Source organism: Stegostoma tigrinum, chromosome 38 (assembly GCF_030684315.1).
Source record: "Stegostoma tigrinum isolate sSteTig4 chromosome 38, sSteTig4.hap1, whole genome shotgun sequence".
In the NCBI taxonomy this organism is placed as follows: Eukaryota; Metazoa; Chordata; class Chondrichthyes; order Orectolobiformes; family Stegostomatidae; genus Stegostoma; species Stegostoma tigrinum.
Window position 1 is genome coordinate 4110034 of NC_081391.1, and position 26046 is coordinate 4136079.

Consider the following 26046-nt stretch of genomic DNA (forward strand, 5'->3'; position numbering starts at 1 on the left):
TAATTTTCTTTTTACGCAAAAATGTGTGATAAGTTTGAAAAAACACTGAAAGCTGATTCAATAATAACTTAAGAGTCATAACGATATACAGTTTAGCATCAGACCCTTTAGTCCAATTCGTCCATGCCAACTAGACATCCTAAATTAATCTGATCCTATTTGCCGACATTTGGCCCATATCCCTGAAAACCCTTCCTTCCCTGTTTCCATCCAAATGCTTTTTAAATGTTGTAATTGTACCAGCCTTCACCACTTCTTCTGGCAGCTTGTTCCATACACGCACTACCTTCTACGTGAAAAAGTTGCCCCGTAGGTCCCTTTTAAATCTTTCCTCTCTCACCTTAAACTTATGCCCTCCAGTTTTCCCTGGACTATTCACCCTACACAAGCCCATCATGAATTTATAAACTTCTATAATATCACCTCTTAGCCTCTGATGCTCCAGCAAAAATACCCCGGTCCATTCAGCCTCTCCCTGTTGTTCAAACCCTCCTACCTTGGCAACGTTCTTGTAAATCTTTTTCTGAACCCTTTCAAGTTTCACAACATCTTTCTTACAGCAAGGAAACCAGAATTGAATGCAGTATTCCAAAAGTGGCTGAACCAAAGTCCTTTTTAGCCGCACTATGACCTCCCAAATCCTGTACTCAATGCACAAACCAACAAAGGCAAGTATACCAAATGCCTTCTTCACTATCCTGTCTACCTGCAACTTGCAATAGGAAATTGGACAAATACTTTAAGTGTCAACATTTGGAGGATTATGGTGAACGAATAAGAATCAATTCAAAGACTGCGTATAACCATGATGGGAAAAATGGTCTCCTGTATGTGAGCTATCATTCTATGATTGTGTGATTATTAAATAGCTTAGTGCATGATTCTAAATGAAAGCATTTTTCTTTCAGCTGCTGCAAATCGATTATTACAATTTAACGAAATTCTATGGAACAGTAAAGGTTGATTTTGAGATATATAAAGTGATTGAATATTGTGAGCGAGGATCACTGAGGGTAAGTCAACCTACAGCTTCCTGTAGTTGGTTACTTTATGGATTTATAAGGGATTCATAAGCAGTGGTTGATGCTTATCCTGGTTGCAGCAGCTAAGACATTTACCATTCGCTGATGGGAAAGGTGTGGTATGATGGAGATTGCAAAACAAATCCGAGTCCTTGGTCATTATTCACTGAACTCCATTAGAAATTGTCTATACTTGCTGTAGAATCTTAAGGTTTTATTTGAGACATGTCACGTTCAATAGCATGATATTTCCTTGATACAGTACGGGTGTGTCACTCTAGAATTTGTTTACCAGTCTCTAGAGTGGGACTGTATGAACCCATGATTCCGAGGAGAGTGCTTTCGTGGAGCTGTGGATCTTTAAGGAAGGGATGGAAAGTTAGTGGCTTAAAAGATGATCAAATCCTGTCTATCATACAGTAGTAACAATGTGGGACTGGAGGTGTGTTTTGAGGAACAAAATTCACAGGGTTAGAGTGATTCACAAAGTTAAGCTGATAGTTACACAGGAATTTCCTGATTCTCCTTTATTAGTTGTATTCCATGGCAGGCTAAATAAATTAGGTAGACTCCCTTATATTGTATAGGAGATCGCTAACATTTCCTTATTCAGTAGTTTCTTTTGAAAAACTGAAAAAAAAACAATTAAAATGTACAGAGATTGGCAGGATTGGTGCTGAATTTTGCTTAGGGAAGTTGTCTTCCAATTTGAAATGAAAATATTGCAATTTCTCTTCCTCTCCGTTAGGGTGACCATGTGGTTATTTAGCATGGATTGCCTCCAGTAGCATCAAAATTCCATCTATATAACATTGGGATGTAGCGGGGAGCAACATAAGTTCAGACACACGTCTTTTGTAACATGCGTAAAAAGTGAGAAATTTATGCTCCTGTGGATCATCTAATGATCAGTGGCATAACATAGATTATAAATAATGTAATTTATAAATAAGAGTGATTTGAGGCCTCGAGTCCAAACTGAGGTGAGTTTGAGCATTTCAGTAGAAGCTGAGCTTCACTGAGATAGCTGTCTAACTTTGACTTTGGCTGCCCTTCCAATCAGTGGGACTGAACATAGATTGAGCAAAACAAATAATTCACAAAGCGTCAGTAATGAGGAAATAGCCAGAGTAGAATTGTATAGGATGAATAGATTTGTGGAAATATGCTAGATTAACTCAGACCCTCATGGTGAAGTTATTCAAAACTTAACTCGGTAGATGGTAGGGTAGGGGATACGTGGATGGGTCAGATAGAATTAAGAGCTGATGGTAAGTAGTTTGTGGAAGAAAGCCTTGATAGAACCCTCTATCAAACCATGATTTCTTTCTGACTCATCATGTTGATACTTACATGTGAATGAAGTTTCAAGTGTTCCGTTGGGCTACTGGAGACTAAAAAATTGGGCCCAAATGGAATTACATTCTGTTTGCCTCTTTCTACTCTGTCACAGAATTATATAGAACAGGGTTGAGTCACAGATCATTCCACCCAACAGATCTCTCTGAGGGTTTATATTCTGACTCCTCTTTATTGCAGACTATCAACATAATGTTAAATCCCTTTCCCCTTCATGTACCTGCTTTCAGTTAGGCACGGCCATGCTATTCACTGCAACTACTCCTTGTGCTAGTGAGTTCCACAGTCTCCCTACTCTGAATAAAAGAAACTATCCTGAATTCCCCATTGATTTCATTAGCCACTATTTTCTATTTGTGGCTCCCAGTTTCGGTAGCACCCACAAGAATCAACTCTATCAATTCTACGTCTGTACAAAAACAAAGAACCGTGGATGCTGGAAACCTGACATACAAACAGAATGTCCTGGAGAAACGTAACAGGACCGGAAGCATTTATACAGAGAGAAATAAAGTTGATGTTTATATGACCCTTCTACATTCTACATCTGTTCTGACAAAAACTTGGACATTCCACAGAATAAGGAAAAAAGACGGCATTTTGCGAGGTGATCTGCGGAGCTTGTGCTCGGGAAGCTGGTAAATTACAACCACGGGGCACATCCGAACTGCAGACAGTACTGAGCTTCAGTGGCCAAGACCACAGATTGGTCTCTGCGCTGACAGTCGACTCCCCCTAATGATGCAGTGCTGACTGTTTCTATTGCTTCCCTCAGGATGTTTTGAATGATAACATATCGTACCCGGATGGGACTTTCATGGATTTAGAGTTCAAGATATCAGTCATGTACGATATTGCAAAGGTAAGTGTGAAATTCATACTGTGAATGGTGCAAATTCTCATGAAGAGCAGCTTTAGGCATCAACATGATTGCCAAAAGGTGGAAGATGGGCAGGCAATGTTTTAGTGATTGACCATTTTCTAAACCTTGCTACGAAAGGACCGGCTTCAGTCGGATTCCCCCCTCCTGTTCAGTGCTCAGTAATGTTTACAGTAAAATACACAATGCATGTGTGTGTGACCAAACATGTGAGTACGTTTGGTGGGTGTACGTGTGACTTTCTGTGTCAGATGAAGATGGGGTTATTTATAGCTGCAATATTCTCCCTGTGACTAAGGCATTCTGACACATTGCTTATGATCTCCTTGACAAGGAGTTTCAAGTTTGCAATTCCATGCATCTGGGTCCCCTCACTAACTGCATCAGTAGCAAACTGGCAAAGCGAGCAGTATTTGTAGTTATTTCTATTTCAAAAGTAATCCATTACAATTCTAAAGGACTGTTATTTTGAAGTTTTATTTCTTTATTTTTCTAATTTATGACAGTGATTTTGTACTTTTGAAGGTCTGTAATGCTGGACTTTTTATTTCTTTATTTTACTACTTTTTTCACTCCAAATTTGTACCCAAGAATCTGTACCTGGGTACCTTTGTATCCAAGATGGCACTGTAAGTGGTGACTTGTAAACCTTTCACTGTACTCATGTGAATACAAGCGACAATAAAGCTAATTCAATTCAATTTATTTCAATTCAGTTCAATAATGTGAGAATTCATAAAACTGAGCAACAGAAAGCTAAATAAAAATGTGAATTGGGCCCTGGAGTGACTTCACATCATTACAGTGTTAATTTCTCATTGGCAAGGTCATGTAAATTTACACCAAGGAACAGAACACATTCTATTCTGGTCTGTCAGTGTCAATATTGACGCTTCTGGGATTGAAAAAATGCAGTTTGATGCAGAGTAAACTTCCCTCCGCACCGTTCCCATCAAATACTCTCAGGACAGATATAGCACGAGTTTAGATACAAAATAAAGATCCCTGTATATGTCTCAATCAAACATTTCCGGGACAGATACAGCTTGGGGTTAGGTACAGAGTAAAGGAACTGCTACACTGTCCTCACTTCCATGACAGGAGGAGCACAGGGCTAGAAACAGCATAAACTTCCCTTTACATTGTCCCCATCAAACTTTCCCAGGGCAAGTTCAGCATGGGGTTAGATACAGAATAATGCTTCTTCTACACAGTTTGTCAAACATTTCCAAGACAGGTACAACCCAGGGGTGAATACAGAGTAATCCACTCTCTTCGCTGTCTGAAGTGAGCAATTAATCCACCCATCAAAGAAATTACCAGCTGCTGAATAAATGTTCTGTATTGTGCTACTTTCTCACTTTTGGTCAAAAAATGTTTTATGCTGTTGTATTATTAATTCCTGACTGATTCGTTGGCAATGGTTTTTAAGGGCATGTCTTATCTACACTCGAGCAAAATTGAAGTACATGGGAGCCTGAAATCGACAAACTGTGTCGTGGACAGCCGGATGGTGGTGAAAATTACTGATTTTGGGTGTAATACTATTGCCATGCCACAGAAAGGTGAGCTTTAGAAATCATTAATTAGCAAAAGAACATATCCTAACATTCCATTCATTAACTCTTTCATATGACACAATAACCCAAACTAACTAAGAGGGTTAGATTGGGAGAAGAGGAAGTGGGAAATTCCACAGTAAGATAATAAAATGTGAGGCTGGATGAACACAGCAGGCCAAGCAGCATCTCAGGAGCACAAAAGCTGACGTTTCGGGCCTAGACCCTTCATCAGAGAGGGGGATGGGGAGAGGGAACTGGAATAAATAGGGAGAGAGGGCGAGGCGGACCGAAGATGGAGAGTAAAGAAGATAGGTGGAGAGAGTATAGGTGGGGAGGTAGGGAGGGGATAGGTCAGTCCAGGGAAGACGGACAGGTCAAGGAGGTGGGATGAGGTTAGTAGGTAGATGGGGGTGCGGCTTGGGGTGGGAGGAAGGGATGGGTGAGAGGAAGAACCGGTTAGAGAGGAAGAACCGGTTAGGGAGGCAGAGACAGGTTGGACTGGTTTTGGGATGCAGTGGGTCGGGGGGAAGAGCTGGGCTGGTTGTGTGGTGCAGTGGGGGGAGGGGATGAACTGGGCTGGTTTAGGGATGCAGTTGGGGAAGGGGAGATTTTGAAACTGGTGAAGTCCACATTGATACCATTAGGCTGCAGGGTTCCCAGGCGGAATATGAGTTGCTGTTCCTGCAACCTTCGGGTGGCATCATTGTGGCACTGCAGGAGGCACATGATGGACATGTCATCTAAAGAATGGGAGGGGGAGTGGAAATGGTTTGCGACTGGGAGGTGCAGTTGTTTGTTGCGAACTGAGCGGAGGTGTTCTGCAAAGCGGTCTCCAAGCCTCCGCTTGGTTTCCCCAATGTAGAGGAAGCCACACCGGGTACAGTGGATGCAGTATACCACATTGGCAGATGTGCAGGTGAACCTCTGCTTAATGTGGAATGTCATCTTGGGGCCTGGGATAGGGGTGAGGGAGGAGGTGTGGGGGCAAGTGTAGCATTTCCTGCGGTTGCAGGGGAAGGTGCCAGGTGTGGTGGGGTTGGAGGGCAGTGTGGAGCGAACAAGGGAGTCACGGAGAGAGTGGTCTCTCCGGAAAGCAGACAGGGGTGGGGATGGAAAAATGTCTTGGGTGGTGGGGTCGGATTGTAAATGGCGGAAGTGTCGGAGGATGATGCGTTGTATCCGGAGGTTGGTAGGATGGTGTGAGAACGAGGGGGATCCTCTTTGGGCGGTTGTGGCGGGGGTGGGGTGTGAGGGATGTGTTGCGGGAAATACGGGAGACGCGGTCAAGGACGTTCTCGATCACTGTGGGGGGAAAGTTGCGGTCCTTGAAGAACTTGGACATCTGGGATGTGCGGGAGTGGAATGTCTTATCGTGGGAGCAGATGCGGTGGAGGCGGAGGAATTGGGAATAGGGGATGGAATTTTTGCAGGAGGGTGGGTGGGAGGAGGTGTATTCTAGGTAGCTGTGGGAGTCGGTGGGCTTGAAATGGACATCCCCAGAGGAGCTCGAACAGTTCATCTACTTCACCAACACCTTCCACCCCAACCTTCAGTTCACCTGGGCCATCTCCAGCACATCCCTCACCTTCCTGGACCTCTCAGTCTCCATCTCAGGCAACCAGCTTGTAACTGATGTCCATTTCCCCCTCGTTCTCACACACCATCCTACCAACCTCCGGATACAACGCATCATCCTCCGACACTTCCGCCATTTACAATCCGACCCCACCACCCAAGACAATTTTCCATCCCCACCCCTGTCTGCTTTCCGGAGAGACCACTCTCTCCGTGACTCCCTCGTTCGCTCCACACTGCCCTCCAACCCCACCACACCCGGCACCTTCCCCTGCAACCGCAGGAAATGCTACACTTGCCCCCACACCTCCTCCCTCACCCCTATCCCAGGCCCCAAGATGACATTCCACATTAAGCAGAGGTTCACCTGCACATCTGCCAATGTGGTATACTGCATCCACTGTACCCGGTGTGGCTTCCTCTACATTGGGGAAACCAAGCGGAGGCTTGGAGACCGCTTTGCAGAACACCTCCGCTCAGTTCGCAACAAACAACTGCACCTCCCAGTCGCAAACCATTTCCACTCCCCCTCCCATTCTTTAGATGACATGTCCATCATGTGCCTCCTGCAGTGCCACAATGATGCCACCCGAAGGTTGCAGGAACAGCAACTCATATTCCGCCTGGGAACCCTGCAGCCTAATGGTATCAATGTGGACTTCACCAGTTTCAAAATCTCCCCTTCCCCAACTGCATCCCTAAACCAGCCCAGTTCGTCCCCTCCCCCCACTGCACCACACAACCAGCCCAGCTCTTCCCCCCGACCCACTGCATCCCAAAACCAGTCCAACCTGTCTCTGCCTCCCTAACCGGTTCTTCCTCTCACCCATCCCTTCCTCCCACCCCAAGCCGCACCCCCATCTACCTACTAACCTCATCCCACCTCCTTGACCTGTCCGTCTTCCCTGGACTGACCTATCCCCTCCCTACCTCCCCACCTATACTCTCTCCACCTATCTTCTTTACTCTCCATCTTCGGTCCGCCTCCCCCTCTCTCGCTATTTATTCCAGTTCCCTCTCCCCATCCCCCTCTCTGATGAAGGGTCTAGGCCCGAAACGTCAGCTTTTGTGCTCCTGAGATGCTGCTTGGCCTGCTGTGTTCATCCAGCCTCACATTTTATTATCTTGGAATTCTCCAGCATCTGCAGTTCACATTATCTCAGGGAAATTCCACTGGATGCTTTTTGCACCCAGGAGATGCAGGAGGTATCTCCAGCTGCAGCAGATTGAGCTCCAGACTTCAGATCTGATTATTTTGGTATGTCTTTGGATGGAGAACCTTTTTGTGGATGTGGTCACCCTGCAGCAGTTTAAGGGTATTCAGGCAGAAAGGGAATTGGTGGCCCAAGGCAGTAAAGAAGGACCAGGCAGGTAACACAGGTGTCTCCTGAGTGTATTTTTCCCTCTAACCAGTGTTCCATTCTGAACAAAAACAAAGTTGCTGGAAAAACTCAGCAGGCCTGGCAGCATTTGTGAAGGAGAAAACAGAGTTACTGTTTCAAGTCCAGTGACCCTTCCTCAGAACTAGTTTTTATTCCATTCTGAATATTGGTGAGGATAATAACTCCTCTAGGCAGTGCATCTAAAGCCTGGTCCATCACATTACGGCTGACTAAGCTGTACAGAGGATGAGATGAAGATTGGAAAAGCAATTGTGACAGAGAATTCAACAGTAAGGGGTTTCTTTAGCCATCAACTTGAATCCAGGATGGCATGTTGCTTCCTTGGTACCAAGGTCAAGTGTGTCATTTGTGGTAGAAACTAATGGTTCTGAAAAGGTGGTTAAGAAGTCATTTGGGACATTTGCTTTCATCAGGCTATAAGAGCAAGGACGTAATGTTGGAGTTGTACAGATTATTGGTCAGGCCACAACCAGAGTACTGTGTGCAGTTCTGGTCACCTCACTACAGGAAGGATGTGAATACTCTAGCTTGTTTATGGAGAAGTTCACCAGATGTTTCCTAGCATGTAGAAAGTAAGCTATAAGAAGAGACCAGATAGATTTGGTTTGTTTTCTTAAGAACAAAGAAGACTGAGGGGAGACATGATTGAGGTGTATAAGATTATGAGGGCTATGAACAGGATGAATAGTGAGCAGCTGCTCCCATTGGCTGAGGGGTCAATCACAAGAAGGCATAGTTTTAGGATAAGGGGTCAGATATTCAGAAGAGATTTGGGAAATGTATCTTTTTGCTCAGTGGGTTCTGAGAATGTGGGATGCACTGCCTGGGAAGGTAACAGAGACTGGAAGCCTTACAACCTTTAAAAAATTTTGGATAAGTACTTTAAATATCATAACATTAAAGGATGTAGGACAAGTGCAGGAAATTGGGATTAATGTGATGGACCAGGCTCCTTGTAGTGGTAGTTATGTTGGCCCAGCACCGATGGGCCAAAGCACCTTTTCTGCACTGTGTCAATCCATTACAAAGCTGTGATGGTTCCTGTCCCCCGAGATGGCTCTGGGATATGCACTGTCTACAGCAGACACTTCAAGGCACTGTAGCAGTACCACCAACGTTGCCTGCGCAAGATCCTGTGAATCCATTGGGACAAAAGATGCACCAGGATCAGCATCCTCTACCAAGCAAACATCCCCAGCATTGAGGCACTGACTACCCTTTACTGGCTGTGATAGGGTTGTTAAGACGGCATACAGTGTGGTAGGTTTTATTGGTTTGAGTTTTGGAGCCATGAGGTCATGTTGCAGCTGTATAAAGCTCTGGTGCTGCCGCACTTGAAATATTGCATACAGTTCTGGTCACCGCATTATAGGAAGGATGTGGAAGCATTGGAAAGGGTGCAGAGGAGATTTACCAGGATGTTGCCTGGTATGGAGGGAAGGTCTTATGAGGAAAGGCTGACGGACTTGAGGCTATTTTCATTAGACAGAGGTGACCTAATAGAGACATACAAGATGATCAGAGGATTAGATAGTGTGGACAGTGAGAGCCTTTTCCCTCGGATAAAGATGGCTAGCGCAAGGGGACATAGCTTTAAATTGAGGGCTGATAGATATAGGACAGAAGTCAGCAGTAGGTTCTTTACTCAGAGTGTAGTAAGGGTGTGGAATGCCCTGCCTGCAACAGTAGTAGACTCGCCAAGTTTAAGGGCATTTAAATGGTCATTGGATAAACATACGGATAATAATGGAATAGTGTAGGTTAGATGGGCTTCAGTTTGGTTTCACAGGTCGGCACAACATCGAGGGCTGAAGGGCCTGTACTGCGCTGTAGTGTTTCATGTTCTGTGTCCTGTGATGGGCTGGATATGTCATCCCCATGACTGACATAAGACTCCCCAAGCAAGTGCTCTACTCACAGCATCAAAGTGGCAGGAGAGCCCTAAGTGGACAGAGGAAGCCGATCAGTGATAGCCTCAAGGCCTCACTGGCAAAGTGTGACATTCCCTCAGACACCTGGGAATCACTGACCCAAGACTGTCCTAAGTGGAGAAGGAGCATCTGAGAAGGCATCGAATACATTGAGACATGCTATTGGGGAAAAAATGGAAGCCAGGTGAAAACAGTGAAAGCAGCATGCGGTCAGACCAATACCCCACCCACACATTCCCATGACCACCATCCGCCCCAAATGTAACAGCCTGCAATAGCCGCACTGGTGTGTACAGCCACCTATGGACTCACCCTGAAAGTGAAAGACAGTCATCCTCGTCTGCGAGGGACAGTTGATGAATGATGAATCTGTGGAAAGGTTAATGGCCATGTTATGTTGGTACAATCCATTCCATGATGTTACACATATTCTGTGAGTGGAAACAGTATGTTCTACCATAGCTTTGAGACTGAGCAATGCATCTGTGTCAGCTCCCTAAGGCCCTAGTAATTACATCTGAGCAAACGTAGTTATCCTTGTTGCTATCATGTCATAAACCTACAAGTTATTGCAGAACAGTGACTTGTCTCTGGATTATGATGGTGTAACCTCTACCACTAATCACTAGATAGGACACTAGATAGCTTGAAAGTTCTAACCACCTAGATTCAAATCATTATCTCCAGAGGTGATTTACTAGTGCTTTTGAGGAGGGTTTAAACTAACTTGGCAGTGGTAAAAGAACCAGGAATTAGAATTAAGAAGAGAAATCAAAATGCAGGGAAATCAGGAGAAAGTACGAGAGAAGCAAATAGTATGGTACAAAGTGGGGTCAGAATAAGTGGGCCTAAAATTGGTTTACTGTGCACATACGTGAATGTGCAGAGTAAGGTCACAAGCTGCAGGCGGAGATGGCTCGTGAGACTGCTATGTGGCAATAAAGAAGACCAGGTTCAGAAAAAGACTATACTGGGTACTAAACATTCCTTCCAATAAGGTGTTCATGAAGGGAGGGAAGGAAAGCAAAGAGGAAAGGTAGCATTATTGATAAGGGGGGGATTCACATTCTGCAGAGAAAAGATAATCTTGAGGGAACAAAGGAAGAATCAATTGGTTAAAACAACTAAACAATAGAGCAATCATTACATTGCTGAGTGTATATATAAGCCAACAACTAGAAGTAAGGATAATTAATTGGTATATGGCCAACATCAATGGGATAAGAATGGTTCTGGTCCAGGTAAATTGAAATTAAAGTTTGGCAGATAACAGGAACTAATCAATGGCTGCATTTAAAGGGAGTTACTTTGGATATAGTCAAGGTATATTCTCACAATGTGAAGAGATGGGGAAAACAAATCCAGTGCTGAGATAACAAGATGTAGAGCTGGATGAACACAGCAGGCCAAGCAGCGTCAGAGGAGCAGGAAGGCGGACGTTTCGGGCCTAGACCCATCTTCAGAAATTTCTAAAGATGGGTCTGGGCCCAAAACGTCAGCCTTCCTGCTCCGGTGATGCTGCTTGGCCTGCTGTGTTCATCCAGTTCTACGGCTTATTTTCTCAGATTCTCCAGCATCTGCAGTTCCTACTATCTCTGAAACAAATCCAGTGCTCCTTGGTTGACAAAAGGGATAGACAATGAGATTCAGCAGAAAAAGGCTACATATGACAGATGTCAGGCAGATAATACCACTGAGAACCAGACGTGGATTGAATGTGGAATTTTCAGCAGGAAAATAAAAGTCAAACTAGGGGAAAAAAGAAGAGTATGAGAAGATATTGGTAGTTAACATAGAAGGAAAGTCTTCTTTGAAATAAATCTCTAGAAGCCATTTAAAGTAGTAAAGGGGCAGGAAATGAAGAGGTGGGGCGGTTTCAAGACCAAAATGGCGGTTTGCGCGTGGAGTCAGGGGGATAGCTGAGGTTTTAAATTAATACTTTGCATTAATATTTAACCAGAAAAAGAATACTGTGCAATCACAGTGATAGAGGATGCAGGTAGGACACTGGATGGGGTAAAGATTTGCAAAAGAAGAGGTGTTAGAAAGGCAGGCTTAAGAAAACACCAGAACTGGATGAGGTGCAGCCAAGAATCCTGAGAGGAGTAAGAATGAAAATTAAGGTACTGGCCATTGTCTTTCAGTCCTCCTTAGTTATGAAGGGTGGTACCAGAGGATTGGAGCATTGCAACATTACATCTTGTATATCTTGTTTGTGGGTTAAATGCAGCAACTGCAGGCAAATCAGCTTAACCTTGGAGGTTCGAAAGCTTTTAGAGGCAATAATTTGGGACAGCAACACATCCATTTTGTGAAAGGCAAGAAGGCATGGGCAATAAATGCTGGCCCAGTCAGCAATGCCCAGTTCTCATGAATGAATTTTTTAAAATTTCGCAGTCTCTTAGACAACAATATTTTAATTAAAGAACGCCAACACAGACTTACTAAGGAGAAACTGTGTTTGAGATTTTAGATGAGGTAACAGTGTGTTTGAGATATAGGAACAGATGTAAGCAGAGATATACATGCACATAATTTACAAACTGGGAGAGACAGTACAAAAACAAGGAAATTATGATAAACCAGTATAATACACTGGCTTTCCCTCTGCTGAGTTATTATGTTCATTTCTGGACATTACATCTTATGAGAGAGAGGCTGCAGGTATGATTCTTGAGGATGGTTCCAGGAATGAGACATTGCAATTACACAGATAGATTGGGGGAGCTGGAACCATTCTTCCTGGAGAAGAGAGTGTCAGGAGGAAATTATGACCTTGGTGTTCAAAATCAGAATAAGGGTGGGCAGCGGAAACTATTTCATTGGCAGGAGGATCCAAAGTTAGTGAACACTGATTAATGGTGAATGACATAAGAAACAAAGGCAGTGTGAGGAAAATCTCCCTTATGCAGGTGCACAACCTGAAATGGAGGCAGATTCAACTGAGGCATACAAAAGAAAATTTGATAATTACCTGAAGAGAAAATATTTGCGGAACTATGGGGAAAAGGCAGGGTAGTGGGTATGGTTGAGTTGTTCTTGGAGAGGTCTAGAATGGACACAGTGGGCCAAATGGCCTCTTTCAGTGCTGTAACCATCAAATGATTCTATGTCCAGTGTCTTGTTTGAAGCGGTAGACTTTGAGAGCAGATGTCATAGTGGAAGTGATAGTATCAAGAGAAGGTGAGTCTGTTTGGTGATTAGGAAGCTCTGCAGGGGTAGATAGGCAGACAGAGAAGAAGATGGGAAGTGGGTTAAATTGAGGCCCTTTTTACTTTCATAGGTGGAGGTGAAAGAATGCAGGACCATAACACTGAAGACATGTCCAGTTTTGTTAGCCCAATTATAGGAAAGTTATTGTTAAGCTGGAAAGGGTTTAGAAAGATTTTCCAAGATGTTGCTGGTTATGAAAGGTTTGGGTTATAAAAATGGGTTGGATAAGCTGTGACTTTTTCCTCTGATGTGTAGGAGTTTAAGTGTTATAAAGGAGGGATATAATTAGGACTAATGGTAGGTATCTTTTCCCTAGGATGCAGGGTTTCAAGACTGGGGGCACCATTTAAGGTGAGAGGAGAGACAAGTAAAAAAGATAGGAGAGGCAGTTTTTTTACACAGAGGGTGTTTTGCATGTAGAATGAACATTCTGAGGAAGTGATGGATGTGGGTACAATTACAATGTTTAAAAGACACTTGGATAAGTATGTGGAGAGGAAAGATTTGGAGTGTTATGAGCCAAGAGCAGATAGGTGGGACTAATTTAGTTTGAGATTATGTTTGGCATGGACTGGCTGGACCAAAAGGTCTGTTTCTGTGCTGTATGATTCTGTGACTGAGTGCGTAGGGAGGTTTCCCCATGCCCTCACCAATATTTATGTTTCAACTGATGTCAGGCAAAACAATTTCAAAACAAAAACAGAAATTGCTGGAAAAGCTCAGCAGGTCAGGCAGCATCTGTAGACAGAAATCAAGAATTAATATTTCAGATCCTGTGACTCTTCTTCAGAACTGATGGTCGCTAAGAGAAGGTTGGTATTTATGCAGAAGGTGGGGTGGGAGGGTGAGGAGAGGAAACGATAGGTGGAGATAGAGTCCAAAGAGAGAGATAAACTGTTGGACAGACAAAGGAATCGGATAAGGTCAGTCTGGGGAATGAATAGTTGCTACTGGGAATTATTAGTAACTGATGATGGGCTGTGTGTGGAAGCAGCCCATGTGATCACAAGGCTGGTGTGTGGGGGCTGGGGTAAAGGTGCCCCAAAGACCTAAAATTGTTGAACTCGATATTGAGTCTAGGAAGCTATAGCGTTCCCAAGCAGAAAATGAGGTACTGTTCTTCCAGCTTACGTTGACCTGTGCTGGAGCATTGCAGTAAGTCTGCAACAGAGATGTTGGCCAGGGAACACGGTGGTGTGTTGAAATGGCAGGCAACTGGAAGTTCAGGGTCATTTCTGTGGATAGGACGCAGGTGTTCTGTGAAGTGGTCACCCAGTCTACACTTGGTCTCCTCAATGCAGACGAAACCTCTACATCGTGACAGCTAATGCAGCAGACTAGATTGAGTGAAGTGCAGATAAATTGCTGCTTCACCTGGAAGGTGTGTCTCGGACCTTGGATACTGAGGAGAGAGAAAGTAAATGGGCAGGTCTTACACCTTCTGTGGTTGCAGGGGAAGGTGTCGTTGGGCTGTGGAGTCTCCTTCGCATACCTCCAACATTCTCCCTCCACCTAGACATCTCCCTTGAGTCTTTTACTTGCACTTGGCTGTTCATCGAGAACTGATGATGTCACATTGGTTGCCTCAATTTGTCTGCCCCCTTCACCTATTGCAACCTGTGTCTGGCTGAACTGACTGCACTTGGTGCTTTGAGAACCAATTCTGACCTTACAATCAAGCCTGCTGATAAGGGTGGTGCTGCTGTTGTCTGGCATACTAAACATCTACATTGCAGATCCTGAGCACCAGCTCTCAAACACCTCGTCCTATCTCCCCTGGAGTATGGCTCCACCATGGAATATCAGGTGACCACAATGGTCACTAATTTCATTTCAACTGGTAATTTCCCTACCCTGCCTCCAAACTTGTAGTCTCCCAACCCCACTCAGTGTGCTTGTTCCTCCTTCCCAAAAGCCGGGGCAGACCCATTATTTCTGCTTGCTCGTGCCTCACAGAGCTCATCTCTTCCTACCTCAACTTGATTTTTTTCTTCCCTTGAACGGTCCCTTCCCATTTACGTCTACAGTTTCCCTTTACGTCGGTTTCAGAATTTCCAGTTTGCAGGTTCCAATGGCTTCCTGCTTACCATAGATGTGCACATCTGTTATACATCCATCCCCTGTCAGGATGGTCTCAGGGCTGTCTGCTTGTTTATGGAAAAATGGCCTGAACAGCCCCTTCGACCACCACACTCGTCTCCCTGGACAAGTTCATTCTCAATCTGAACAATTTCTCTTTTAACTCCTCTCACTTTCTTCAGGTCAAAGGATTGGCCAGGGGTACCCCACATGCACCGCACTTACACCTGTCTCTTCGCAGGACATGTTCAACATTCCTTGTTCCAGTCTTACTCAGGGCTCCTCCCACAATCTTTCTCCAGAATATTGATGACATGTTCGGTGGAGCTTTCCTCTCTCGTTACTAATTGAAAAAGTTTATCTATCTCACTTCCAATTTCCACCATGTTGTCACCTTCACCTGGTTCGTTTCTAATTCCTGCTCTCCCTTCTTTGACATCTTTGTTTCTATTTCTGGGGATAGGCTACCCACCAATATCCACTACAAACCTATTGATTCCCACAGTTACCTTGGATGTGCATCCTCACACCCTGCCTCCTATAAAGACTCTATTCCATTCTCCTAGTTCCTCCATCTCAGTTGCATCAGTTCTGATGATGTCAACTACAATAAGGGGCCTTCCAAAATGTCTACGTTCTTCCTCAACCGAGGATTCCCCAGCTGGGTCCAACCCATCTCCCACACTTCAGCCCTCACCTCCTCTTTTCCCTCCGACAACAGCGATTAGGTCCCTTTTGTCCTCACCTTCCATCCTTCAGCATCCACATCGAAAGGATCATTAGCCACTATTTCTGCCACCTCCAGCAGAATGCAACCACCTGACACATATTCTCCTCCCCTCTCTTGTCAGCCTTCCACAAGGATTGTCCCCTTTATTCCACTGTCCTTTTACGTCGAACAGGCCCCCACAGCCTCAGGACACCTTCTCCTGCAACTGCAAAAGGTAATACCTACCTTTTACTTCCTCCTCCCCATCTGGACTCCATTTTCTCCCCCTTGGCCCAGGAACTCCCCAACTACAACCGAGATATCACCCACACTCTCCACCTCCTCCAGAACTTCCAATTCCCTGGTCCCCAAAGCCTCATTTTCACCATGGACATCCAGTCCCTATATACCTGCATTCCTCATGCAGATGGCCTCAAGGCCCTCCGCTTCTTTCTGTCCCGCAGGCTTGACCAGTCCCCCTCCACCCACACCCTCATCCGCCTAGTCGAACTGGTCCTCACCCTCAAAAACTTCTCTTTCGATTCCTCCCACTTCCTACAGACAAAGGGGGTGGCCATGGGTACCCACATGGGCCCAAGCTATGCCTGCTGCTTTGTAGGTTACGTGGAACAGTCCCTATTCCGCACCTACACTGGCCCCAAACCCCACCTCTTCCTCTGTTCCATTGATGACTGTATCAGTGCGCCTCTTGCTCCCAAGAGGAGCTCGAACAGTTCATCCACTCCTCCAACATCTTCCACCCCAACCTCAAGTTCACCTGGGCCATCTCCAACACATCCCTCACCTTCCTGGACCTATCTGTCGCTATCTCAGGCCACCAGCTAGAAACTGTTGTCCATTTCAAGCTTACCGACTCCCACAGCTACCTAGAATACACCTCCTCCAACCCACCCCCCTGCAAAAATTCCATCCCCTACTCCCAATTCCTTCGCCTCCGCCGCATCTGCTCCCAGGATGAGGCATTCCACTCCCGCATATCCCAGATGTCCGCGTTCTTCAAGGACCGCAACTTCCCCCCTGCAGTGGTCGAGAACGCCCTTGACCGTGTCTCCTGCATTTCCCGCAACACATCCCTCACACCCTGCCCCCACAATAACCACCCAAAGAGAATCCCACTAGTCCTCACATATCACACCACCAACCTCCGGATATAATGCATCATCCACCAACACTTCCGCCATCTACAATCCAACCCCACCACCCAAGACATTTTGCCATCCCCACCCTTGTCTGCCTTCCGAAGAGACCACTCTCTCCAGGACTCCCTTGTCTGCTCCACACACCCCTCCAACCCCATCATACCTGGCACCTTCCCCCGCAACCGCAGGAATTGCTACACTTGTCCCCACACATCCTCCCTCACCCCCATCCCAGGCCCAAGATGACTTTCCATATCAAGCAGATGAACACCTGCACATCTGCCAATGTGGTATACTGTATCCACTGTACCCGTTGTGGCTTCCTCTACATTGGGGAAACCAAGCGGAGGCTTGGGGACCACTTTGCAGAACACCTCCGCTCGGTTCGCAATAAATAACTGCTCCTCCCAGTCGTGAACCGTTTTAACTCCACCCCCCATTCCTTAGACGACATGTCCATCCTGGGCCTCCTGCAGTGCCACAATGATGCCACCCGAAGGTTGCAGTAACAGCAACTCATATTCCGCTTGGGAACCCTGCAGCCCAATGGTATCAATGTGGACTTCACAAGCTTCAAAATCTCCCCTTCCCCCACTGCATCCCAAAACCAGCCCAGTTTGTCCCCTCCCCCCACTGCATCCCAAAACCAGCCCAGCTCGTCCTCACCTCCTTAGCTGTTCTTCCTGTCACCTATCCCCTTCTCCCACCTCAAGCCACACCTCCATTTCCCACCTACTAACCTTATCCCGCCTCCTTGGCCTGACTGTCCTCCCCGGCCTGACCTGTCCCCTCCCTACCTCCCCACCTATCTTCTCCTCTATCCATCTTCGGTCCGCCTCCCCCTCTCTCCCTATTTATTCCAGAACCCTCTCCCTATCCCCCTTTCTGATGAAGGGTCTCGGCCCGAAAAGTCAGCTTTTGTGCTCCTGAGATGCTGCTTGGCCTGCTGTGTTCATCCAGCCCCACACTTTGTTATCTTGGATTCTCCAGCATCTGCAGCTCCCGTTGTCTCTGGTCTTTATCTCATTGCTGGTTGTGGGAACTTACTATGTGTAAAATAGCTGCTGTACATCACAAAACACTTCATTAACTGTGAAGCATCTTGGGATGTCTCGAATGTGTGAAATCTGAGGTGTAGTTTTAAGTTCTTTTCTTAAAATGTCTCTACTTGTCTCTACAAAATGTTCAGTGTATTTAACTATCTCTTTTTCTTTTCCACCTCACCACCTAGACCTGTGGACAGCTCCTGAGCACCTACGACAGGAGGGAGTATCTCAGAAAGGTGACACGTACAGTTTTGGCATTATAGGTCAGGAAATCATTTATCGGAGAGAGACCTTCTATACTCAATCGTGCAGCGATGTTGCAGGTAATGGATGCAGCTACTATTTAACTAATTAGAGCTATTATTGAAAGTCCAGGGGTATATTGATAGTTTTTTGACCAAAATATCTGAACAATGTTGCTCTATTTCTCCCTACTCAACACAATGGGACCAATAGACAACAAAATAACTATTTTCCAATTACCCTCCCATCATTTTTGAAGGTTAAGACCGTAAAACTATAAGACATAGAGGCATAAATAATCTCTTTCGCCCATTGAGTCTGCTGTACCTTTCAATAAGATTATTGCTGACCTGATAATCCTCAACTCCACTTTTCTGGCTTTTCTCCATAACCTATAATTTCTTTACTAAATAAAAATCTATCTCAGACTTGGCTGCACTTAACTATCCTGTTTCCCTAGCCCTTTAATGTGAAGAATTCCATAGATTCATTACTCTCTGAGCAAACAAAAAGTTCCTCATCTGTTTCTTGAATGCACAGATCCTTGCTCTGAAATTGTACCTTCTGACCCTAGACTCTTCCACAAGGGGATACAGCCCCTCCGTATTTACCCAGTCCAGCACCCTGAGGATATAGAGTCACAGAGTCATACAACATGGAAACAGACCCTTCGAACTAACTCATCCATGCTGACCAAGTTACCCAACTGAACTAGTGCTACTTGCCTATATTTGGCCCATATCCCTCTAAACCTTTCCAATTCATGTTACTGTCCAGATGTCTTTAACATGTTGTAACTGTATCTGCATTTACCACTTCCCCAGGCAGTTCATTCCACATACGACCCACCCTCTATGTGAAAAAGGTACCCCTCAGGTCCCTTTTAAATCTTTTTCCTCTCAGCTGCCATAAACAGCAATGTGATAGTGACCAGACATTAATTTTCTGATGTTGATTGAGGGATTGTATTTTTCAATGAGATCTCCTCTCATTCTTCTAAACTCAGTTGTGTATGCGCCCAACTAACTCAACCTCAACTCTTAAGAAATCTTTCATACCCAAAATTAACCTAGTGAACCTTCTAAGAGTTGCTTCCAATGTCAGGATATGTTTCCTTCAGTAAGGAAACTGAAACAGTTCACAGTATTCCAGGTGCGGTTTGTCTTGTACCAAGTATTATTTCAGCAAGACCCGCCTGTTTTTATATCCCATTCCCTTTGAAACAAAGATTACCAGGCCATTTAACATCTCTCTTACCTGCTGAAGTTGGATGTTTCATTTCTGTGATTTCAAGAAGAATCGCTCAATGAGTATTGTTGCCAGCTAACTTTGCCATGACAAAATTTTAAGTTGCAATACCTCCACAAAAGGAGATCTAATTGGCTGAATGCTGTGTTGATGCGCAACTTGTTCAATTTTAAGCAAGGCCCACTCAAATTTGAGGACCTCTTAATCCATTCTGGATTATTGCAGGATTATGTTTTCGTGTTATAATCTTTTATGTCCCATTGTTTCTTTAAATTATTCATGCAACTAAGTTGAATTTGTTATTTTAGCCTGTACATTTGATACTTCCTGCTTTCCAGATTTCCAGCAAAACTATTATGGAAACTTCATTGTGGAATGTTACTGTTAAATAGGATGATTGTTAGTCCCTGGATTTATAACTTTGAGCACAAAATCCAAATTAATTCTCCAGTATAGTAACAAGAGATTGCTGCACCACTTAAGGTGTTATCTTTTTATGATGATGTGGACGTGCTGGGGTGGACAAGGCCAGAAATCAGATGACATCAGTTTAGACTCGAACAGGCTTATTTGAAACCATAGCTTTCAGAGCATTGTCTGTTCATCAGGTGAAGGGGCAATGCTTCGAAAGTTTGTGATATCAAATAAATCTGTTGGACTATAACTCAGTGTTGTCTGACTTCTGATCTAATCTTTTTATGAGATATTAAATTAAGGCCCTATCTGACCAATCAGATGATATAGTGCTAGTTTGAAAAAATTAGGAGCTGTCTGAATGTCTTGGATATTTTCCCTCAACCAACATTTTGTATCAATAAAAACACATTGTCTCATCATTGTTGTAGTGATGTTTGTTTTAGCCTGCTGTGTGCAAATTGAGCAAAGAACAAAGAAAATTACAGCACAGGAATAGGCCCTTATGCCCTCCAAGCCTGTGCTGATCCAGATCCTGTATCTAAACCTGTCGCCTATTTTCCAAGGATATGTATCCCTCTGCTCCCTGCCCATTCATGTATCTGTCCAGATACATCTTAAATGATGCTATCATGCCCGCCTCTACCATCTCCGCTGGCAACACGTTCCAGGCACCCACCATCCTCTGCGCAAAGAACTTTCCATGCATATCTCCCTTAAACTTTTCCCCTCTCACTTTGAAATCGTGACCCCCCTGTAACTGAGTCCCCCACTCTGGGAAAAAGCTTCTTGCTATCCATCCTATCTATACCTGTCATGATTTTGTAGACCTCAATCAGGTCGCCCTTCAACCTCCGTCTTTCTAATGTAAATAATTCTAATCTGCTCAACCTCTCTTCATAGCTAGCGCCCTCCAAAACAGGCAACATCCTGGTGAACCTCCACTGCACCCTCTCCAAAGCATCCACATCTTTTTGGTAATGTGGCAACCAGAACTGTGCGCAGTATTCCAAATGTGGTTGAACCAAAGTCCTATACAACTGTAACATGACCTGCCAACTCTTTGTATTCAGTACCCCGTCTGATGAATGAAAGCATGCCGTATGCCTTCTTGACCACTCTATCCACCTCCATTGCCACCTTCAGGGTACAATGGACCTGAACACCCAGATCTCTCTGTGCATCAATTTTCCTCAGGCTTTTCCATTTACTGTATATTTCGCTCTTGATTTGGTTCTTCCAAATTGCATCACCTCGCATTTGCCCGGATTGAACTCCATCTGCCATGTGTCCGCCCAACTCTCCAATCTACCTATGTTCTGCTGCATTCTCCAACAGTCTCCTTCACTATCTGCTACTCCACCAATCTTAGTGTCATCTACAAACTTGCTAATCAGACCATCTATACCTTCTTTCAGATCATTTATATATATTACAAACAACAGTGGTCCCAACATGGATCCCTGTGGAACACCACTGGTCACAGTTCTCCATTTTGAGAAATGCCCTTCCACTACAACTCTCTGTCTCCTGTTGCCCAGCCAGTTCTCTATCCATCTAGCTAGTACACCCTGGACCCCATGAGACTTCACTTTCTCCATCAGTCTACCATGGGGAACTTTATCAAATGCTTTACTAAAGTCCATGTATATGACATCTGCAGCCCTTCCTCATCTATCAACTTTGTCACTTCCTCAAAGAATTCTATTAAGTTGCATTTCAGAAAATATTTAATTGCTTGTAAAGTACTTTGAGATTACTTTGGTGAGGAAATTCCTTTTGTACCTTTAAGGTAAACGCTACCATCCCAATGGAGATGCAGCCTGCTACAACCACTAAATTAGAAATGCAGAGCAATTAAAGCTGCTGTTTATGTCTGTTGAGAAGAACATAAGTAGGTGTCACCATGTGGCCTCTTAAGCCTGCTCCATCATCCATGGTTGATCTGCTGCATAAACTCCATCTCCTTGTCTCATTCTCACTGCCCAATGTCAGGTTTAAATTTTATTTGTTATGCGCAGCAGCTTTATCTTTATATATTTGAGCACGTAGGATATCTTAAAAGGGACAGTTGGTGAGCACGATCTGGGTTGCTGCACACCCATAGGTATGTGCAGTGTAATTACTCACCCCTTGATTCTAGCAATGTTTGTCTTGAATAGTGAATCATGCAATCACACAGTTGGAGACTATTCAGCCCACTCTCTGCAAGCTATCTACAAGAGCAATTCATTTAGTCACGCCTTTGGCCCTATAGCCAAGCAAATTGTTTTGCTTCAGGTGTATATCCAATTCCTTTACAAAACCATGAGTGAATCTACACTCTCAGGCAGTGTATTCTGGATCCTTGCCGTTCACCTTAGATTGGTGCCTACTAGGATCAGAGAAGAATCAGAGAATCCGTACAGTGTGGATGCAGGCTATTTGGCCCATCAAGTTGCTACTGATTCTTAAAAGACCATCCCAGCAAGACCTACTCCTACTCCCATGCCCTATCCCTGTAAGCCAACATTTCCCAGGCTACCCCACACATCCTTGGACACTACGATGACAATTCATCATGACCAATCCACCTAACCTGCACATCTTTGAACTATGGGTGGAAACTGGAGAACCCAGAACTGAGGGAGCCCACACATACACAGGGGGAACATGCAAACTCCACACAGACAGTCACCCAAGGCTGGATTCAAACCCAGGCCGCTGGCACTGTGAGACAACAGTGCTAACCACTGCTGACTACTGGGCTGTTCTGCCACTGGGAGTCTTACATAATCAAGATTTTTCCAAAATATGTATTAAAGATTACCATTTCTAAAAGCTTTTCTACTGCTTGGAAAAACTGACTGACTTTTAGTCATTAGGCTTATCTTACCACTTTATTTTTAGCCAAGTGTAACATTTGCAATTCTGTAGTCCTCTGGCACTATCCCAGTATTTAAGAAGGATTGGAAAATCAGGACCAACATCTCCCCAATTTCCATCCATACTTCCATCTGTATCCTCAGTAACCAGCCTTTCTGATACTTTTTCTTCATAAATTTTTAACCCATCCATGATCTTAAATGTCTTATCTTTATCATTGACACAATATCTTCTTCTGCTGGTAAAAAAACAACAGTGCAAATGAATTTAATGTTTCAGCCAAGTCTTCTGACCCCATGTATAAATCTTTGTTTTAGTGCCGCATTAGTTCTACTTTTCCTTCTCTTATCATTTTGCTTTTTATAGATATGTAGAAAACTTTTGAATTCCCTTTTATGCCACAGTGAGTATTTTTTCAAACTCCCCCTTTCCATGTCTTTAATTTCCCCTCTGACCTTCCTTCATTCACTTGGTACTCACTGTATGAGCAACCCGACATTTGAAAGGTGGACCTTTTCTGCTTAATCTTACTCTGTATAAGAGAGTGTGTAGTACTCTGGTCCTTCAAGTTTTATTGTTGTTCCACCAATTGCAGGTTGCTGAAGGTAATAAATCAAGGAATGATATGGAATATAGTGAGACCATTTGACCCTTCAGTTCCTATGCCAACTCTTTAAAAAAGCTATTCAATTAGTTCCACTCTCCCTGCCCTCCCCCCATAGCCTAGCAAATATTTCCCTCCAAGTACTTTTTTTTACTCATTTATGATTCATGGAATGTGAGCGTCGATGAGTGAGCCAGAATTTATTGCCCCATCCCCCTCCTTGATCTGCTGCAGTCTATTTGATGTAGGCAGACCCACAGCACGCTGTTAGAGTGAGAGTTCCACAGTTTTAATCTAGTGGCAGTGAAAGAATGGTAAAATTTCTTTGTTTCTTCATTTTTCTGCCTTTAAGTTATGTTTAGGTTCAATTTTCAGTGTTTTAAGGTGTTACTGGAGAATGGCTGTACTATAGAATAGTTTTCATTGTATTTTGTAACAAGATATGCGTGACATTGAATAAACCAAATAAATAAATACATTATAATTAGAATGAGCTTTGTTGTTACATGTACTCAAATGAATGCAATGAAGAATTTACAAGTTGCCACTTAAGACACCATTTACATACAAAGGTACCTAGGAACAGATTCTTAAGTACAAGTTCATAGGGAAAAAAAGAAAAATAAAGAAAAAAGAAGTACAGAATTACAGATGATAGGAATAAATTGGAAAAATAAAGAAATAAAACGTTCAGAATAACTGAGACTGAAAATTGCAGCTAATGATGTTCCATGTATCTGCTGCCCTTGTCCTTCTACCTCATAGTGATGATGGGTTTGGAAGGTGCTAACTTCAGACTCTTGATAAATTTCTACAGTTTTTATCTTGTAGTTGATATGCATAGCTGCCACTGAGCATCAAGTTGTGGAGGGAGTGAATGGTTATGCATGTGTGGTGCCAATCACGTAGGCTACTTTGTTCTGAATCAAGTTAAGCGAAGTGTTGTTGGAATTGCACACATTTGGACAAGTGGGAAGTATTCCATCACACTTCTGCCTCATGCCTTACAGATGGTGAGTTTGTCAGACAACGCACAATCCAAAACTAATCCTTGATAGCAATCCAGGCGGAAGGCAAAGGTAGATAGATTATTGGTCATCAGGGAAATGATGTGGAGGGTTATCAGGCTTGGTGGGAATTTGGATTTTCTAACGTGATCAAATTAGTCACAATCTTATTAAATGGCGGAACGTTCTCAAAGGGCTTTGTTTGTATATTCCACTATTCAATAAGATCATGGCTAATCTATTTGTGGTCTCAACCCCACTTGCCAGTCTATTCTCCACAATCCTTTATCCGTTGTCTGTCAGAGAGTCTGAAAATTCCTAATACTTCCCATGTATTCCTTCAAATGTCACAACTTAAAACTATTGGAATGATGTTTTTACTGATACTGTCAATTGTTGACCCTGTTCCTCTTGTTAAATGGCATATTTTTTCACTTTTTCTCTAGAGAAGTTAAAGAGAGTAATGTTAGCAAATGGGAGTGAGGTGTTTCGACCTGACCTTCCCCTGGAAACATCTAATGACAAAGAACTAGAGGTAACTGTGTTCAGAACAAATCTGATTAATCCCGTATCCCTCTGGTTCCAAAGCAGATTAAATTCTTAATTTTTTAGATCATTTCTAGTTTGTCGTCTTTCCGTTCAGTTCCAGGTCTAATTAACCCCCGTGCCCTGGTGTTTCAGTTTGATTAACCATTTGCCCTTGTCTGGTTAAGCCAATAACCAAGGTCCTTTTCCCAGGGTAGGGGAGTCCAAAACTAGAGAGCATAGGTTTAAGGTGAGAGGGAAAAGATGTGAAAAATCTAAGGGGCAACTTTTTCAAGCAGGTGCATGTATCAAATAAGCTGCCAGAGGAAGTAATGGGGTTGGGTATAATAATTACATTTAAAAAGCATCTGGATGGGTACATGAATAGGAAGTGTTCAGAGAAACATGGGCAAAATGTTGGCAAATTGGGCTAGATTAATTTAGGGTATCTGATCAGCATGGATAAGTTGGACTGAAGGCTCCTGTTAGTTTCACTCTATGTATCAGTCCGATCAACCTCTGTGTCTCCGTCTGATTGTCCATGTGACCTTCTGTATCCAGGTGTATGGGCTCATCAGAAATTGCTGGGAAGAAGATTCAGAAAAACGACCAGATTGCAAGAGAATTGAGGCCTTGCTGGGCAAGATATTCAGGTTAGTACAGATGGAGTGAATTCTGTACATAACTACATATAAACTGCATGTCCCTCACAGGGAACATGTAAGAATGGTCTTCATAGTGTTGCAAAGACACACAATCCTGTATAAGATAACTTTCCGATTTTGATTTACATAGAAAAATTGTAACCTAGGAAAAGCAATAGTCTGTTCAGCACCACCCCACCCCATGCCACTTGTACCTTTCAATTAGATTATGGCTAACTAGCATCTTAACTCAATTAATAAATACTTGCATCAATGTTCAGGCAGGCATGCCAAGTGGATGACCCATCGTGGCCTCCTCCAGAGATCCCCAATGTCACAGACACCAGTCTTCAGCCAGTTTAATTCACTCCATATGATATCAAGAAGCAGATGCCAACATTGAAGACTTTATAGGTTACATACTCTGACAACATCCCAGCAATTGGGGGCTTGTGCTCTGGAACTAGCTATGCCATTAAACGAGTTGTTCCAATTCAGTTGTAACATCTAGCATCTACATGACAATGTGGAAAATTAATGTGTCCTGCCAAAGAATC

At 43.9% G+C, this 26046-nt stretch overlaps 1 protein-coding gene across 2 annotated transcripts in view; it reads left to right on the forward strand.

Moving 5' to 3' along the window:
- LOC125447136 (guanylyl cyclase C-like) overlaps positions 1-26046 on the forward strand; it is a 121308-nt gene that overhangs the window by 67107 nt on the left and 28155 nt on the right. For both annotated transcript variants that reach the window (XM_059640599.1, XM_048521281.2), the window contains exons 15-20: positions 909-1013; positions 3157-3243; positions 4694-4826; positions 18125-18262; positions 24767-24855; positions 25407-25498. In XM_059640599.1, the coding sequence (XP_059496582.1) occupies positions 909-1013; positions 3157-3243; positions 4694-4826; positions 18125-18262; positions 24767-24855; positions 25407-25498 (644 nt within the window). The remainder of the gene's footprint in view (positions 1-908; positions 1014-3156; positions 3244-4693; positions 4827-18124; positions 18263-24766; positions 24856-25406; positions 25499-26046) is intronic.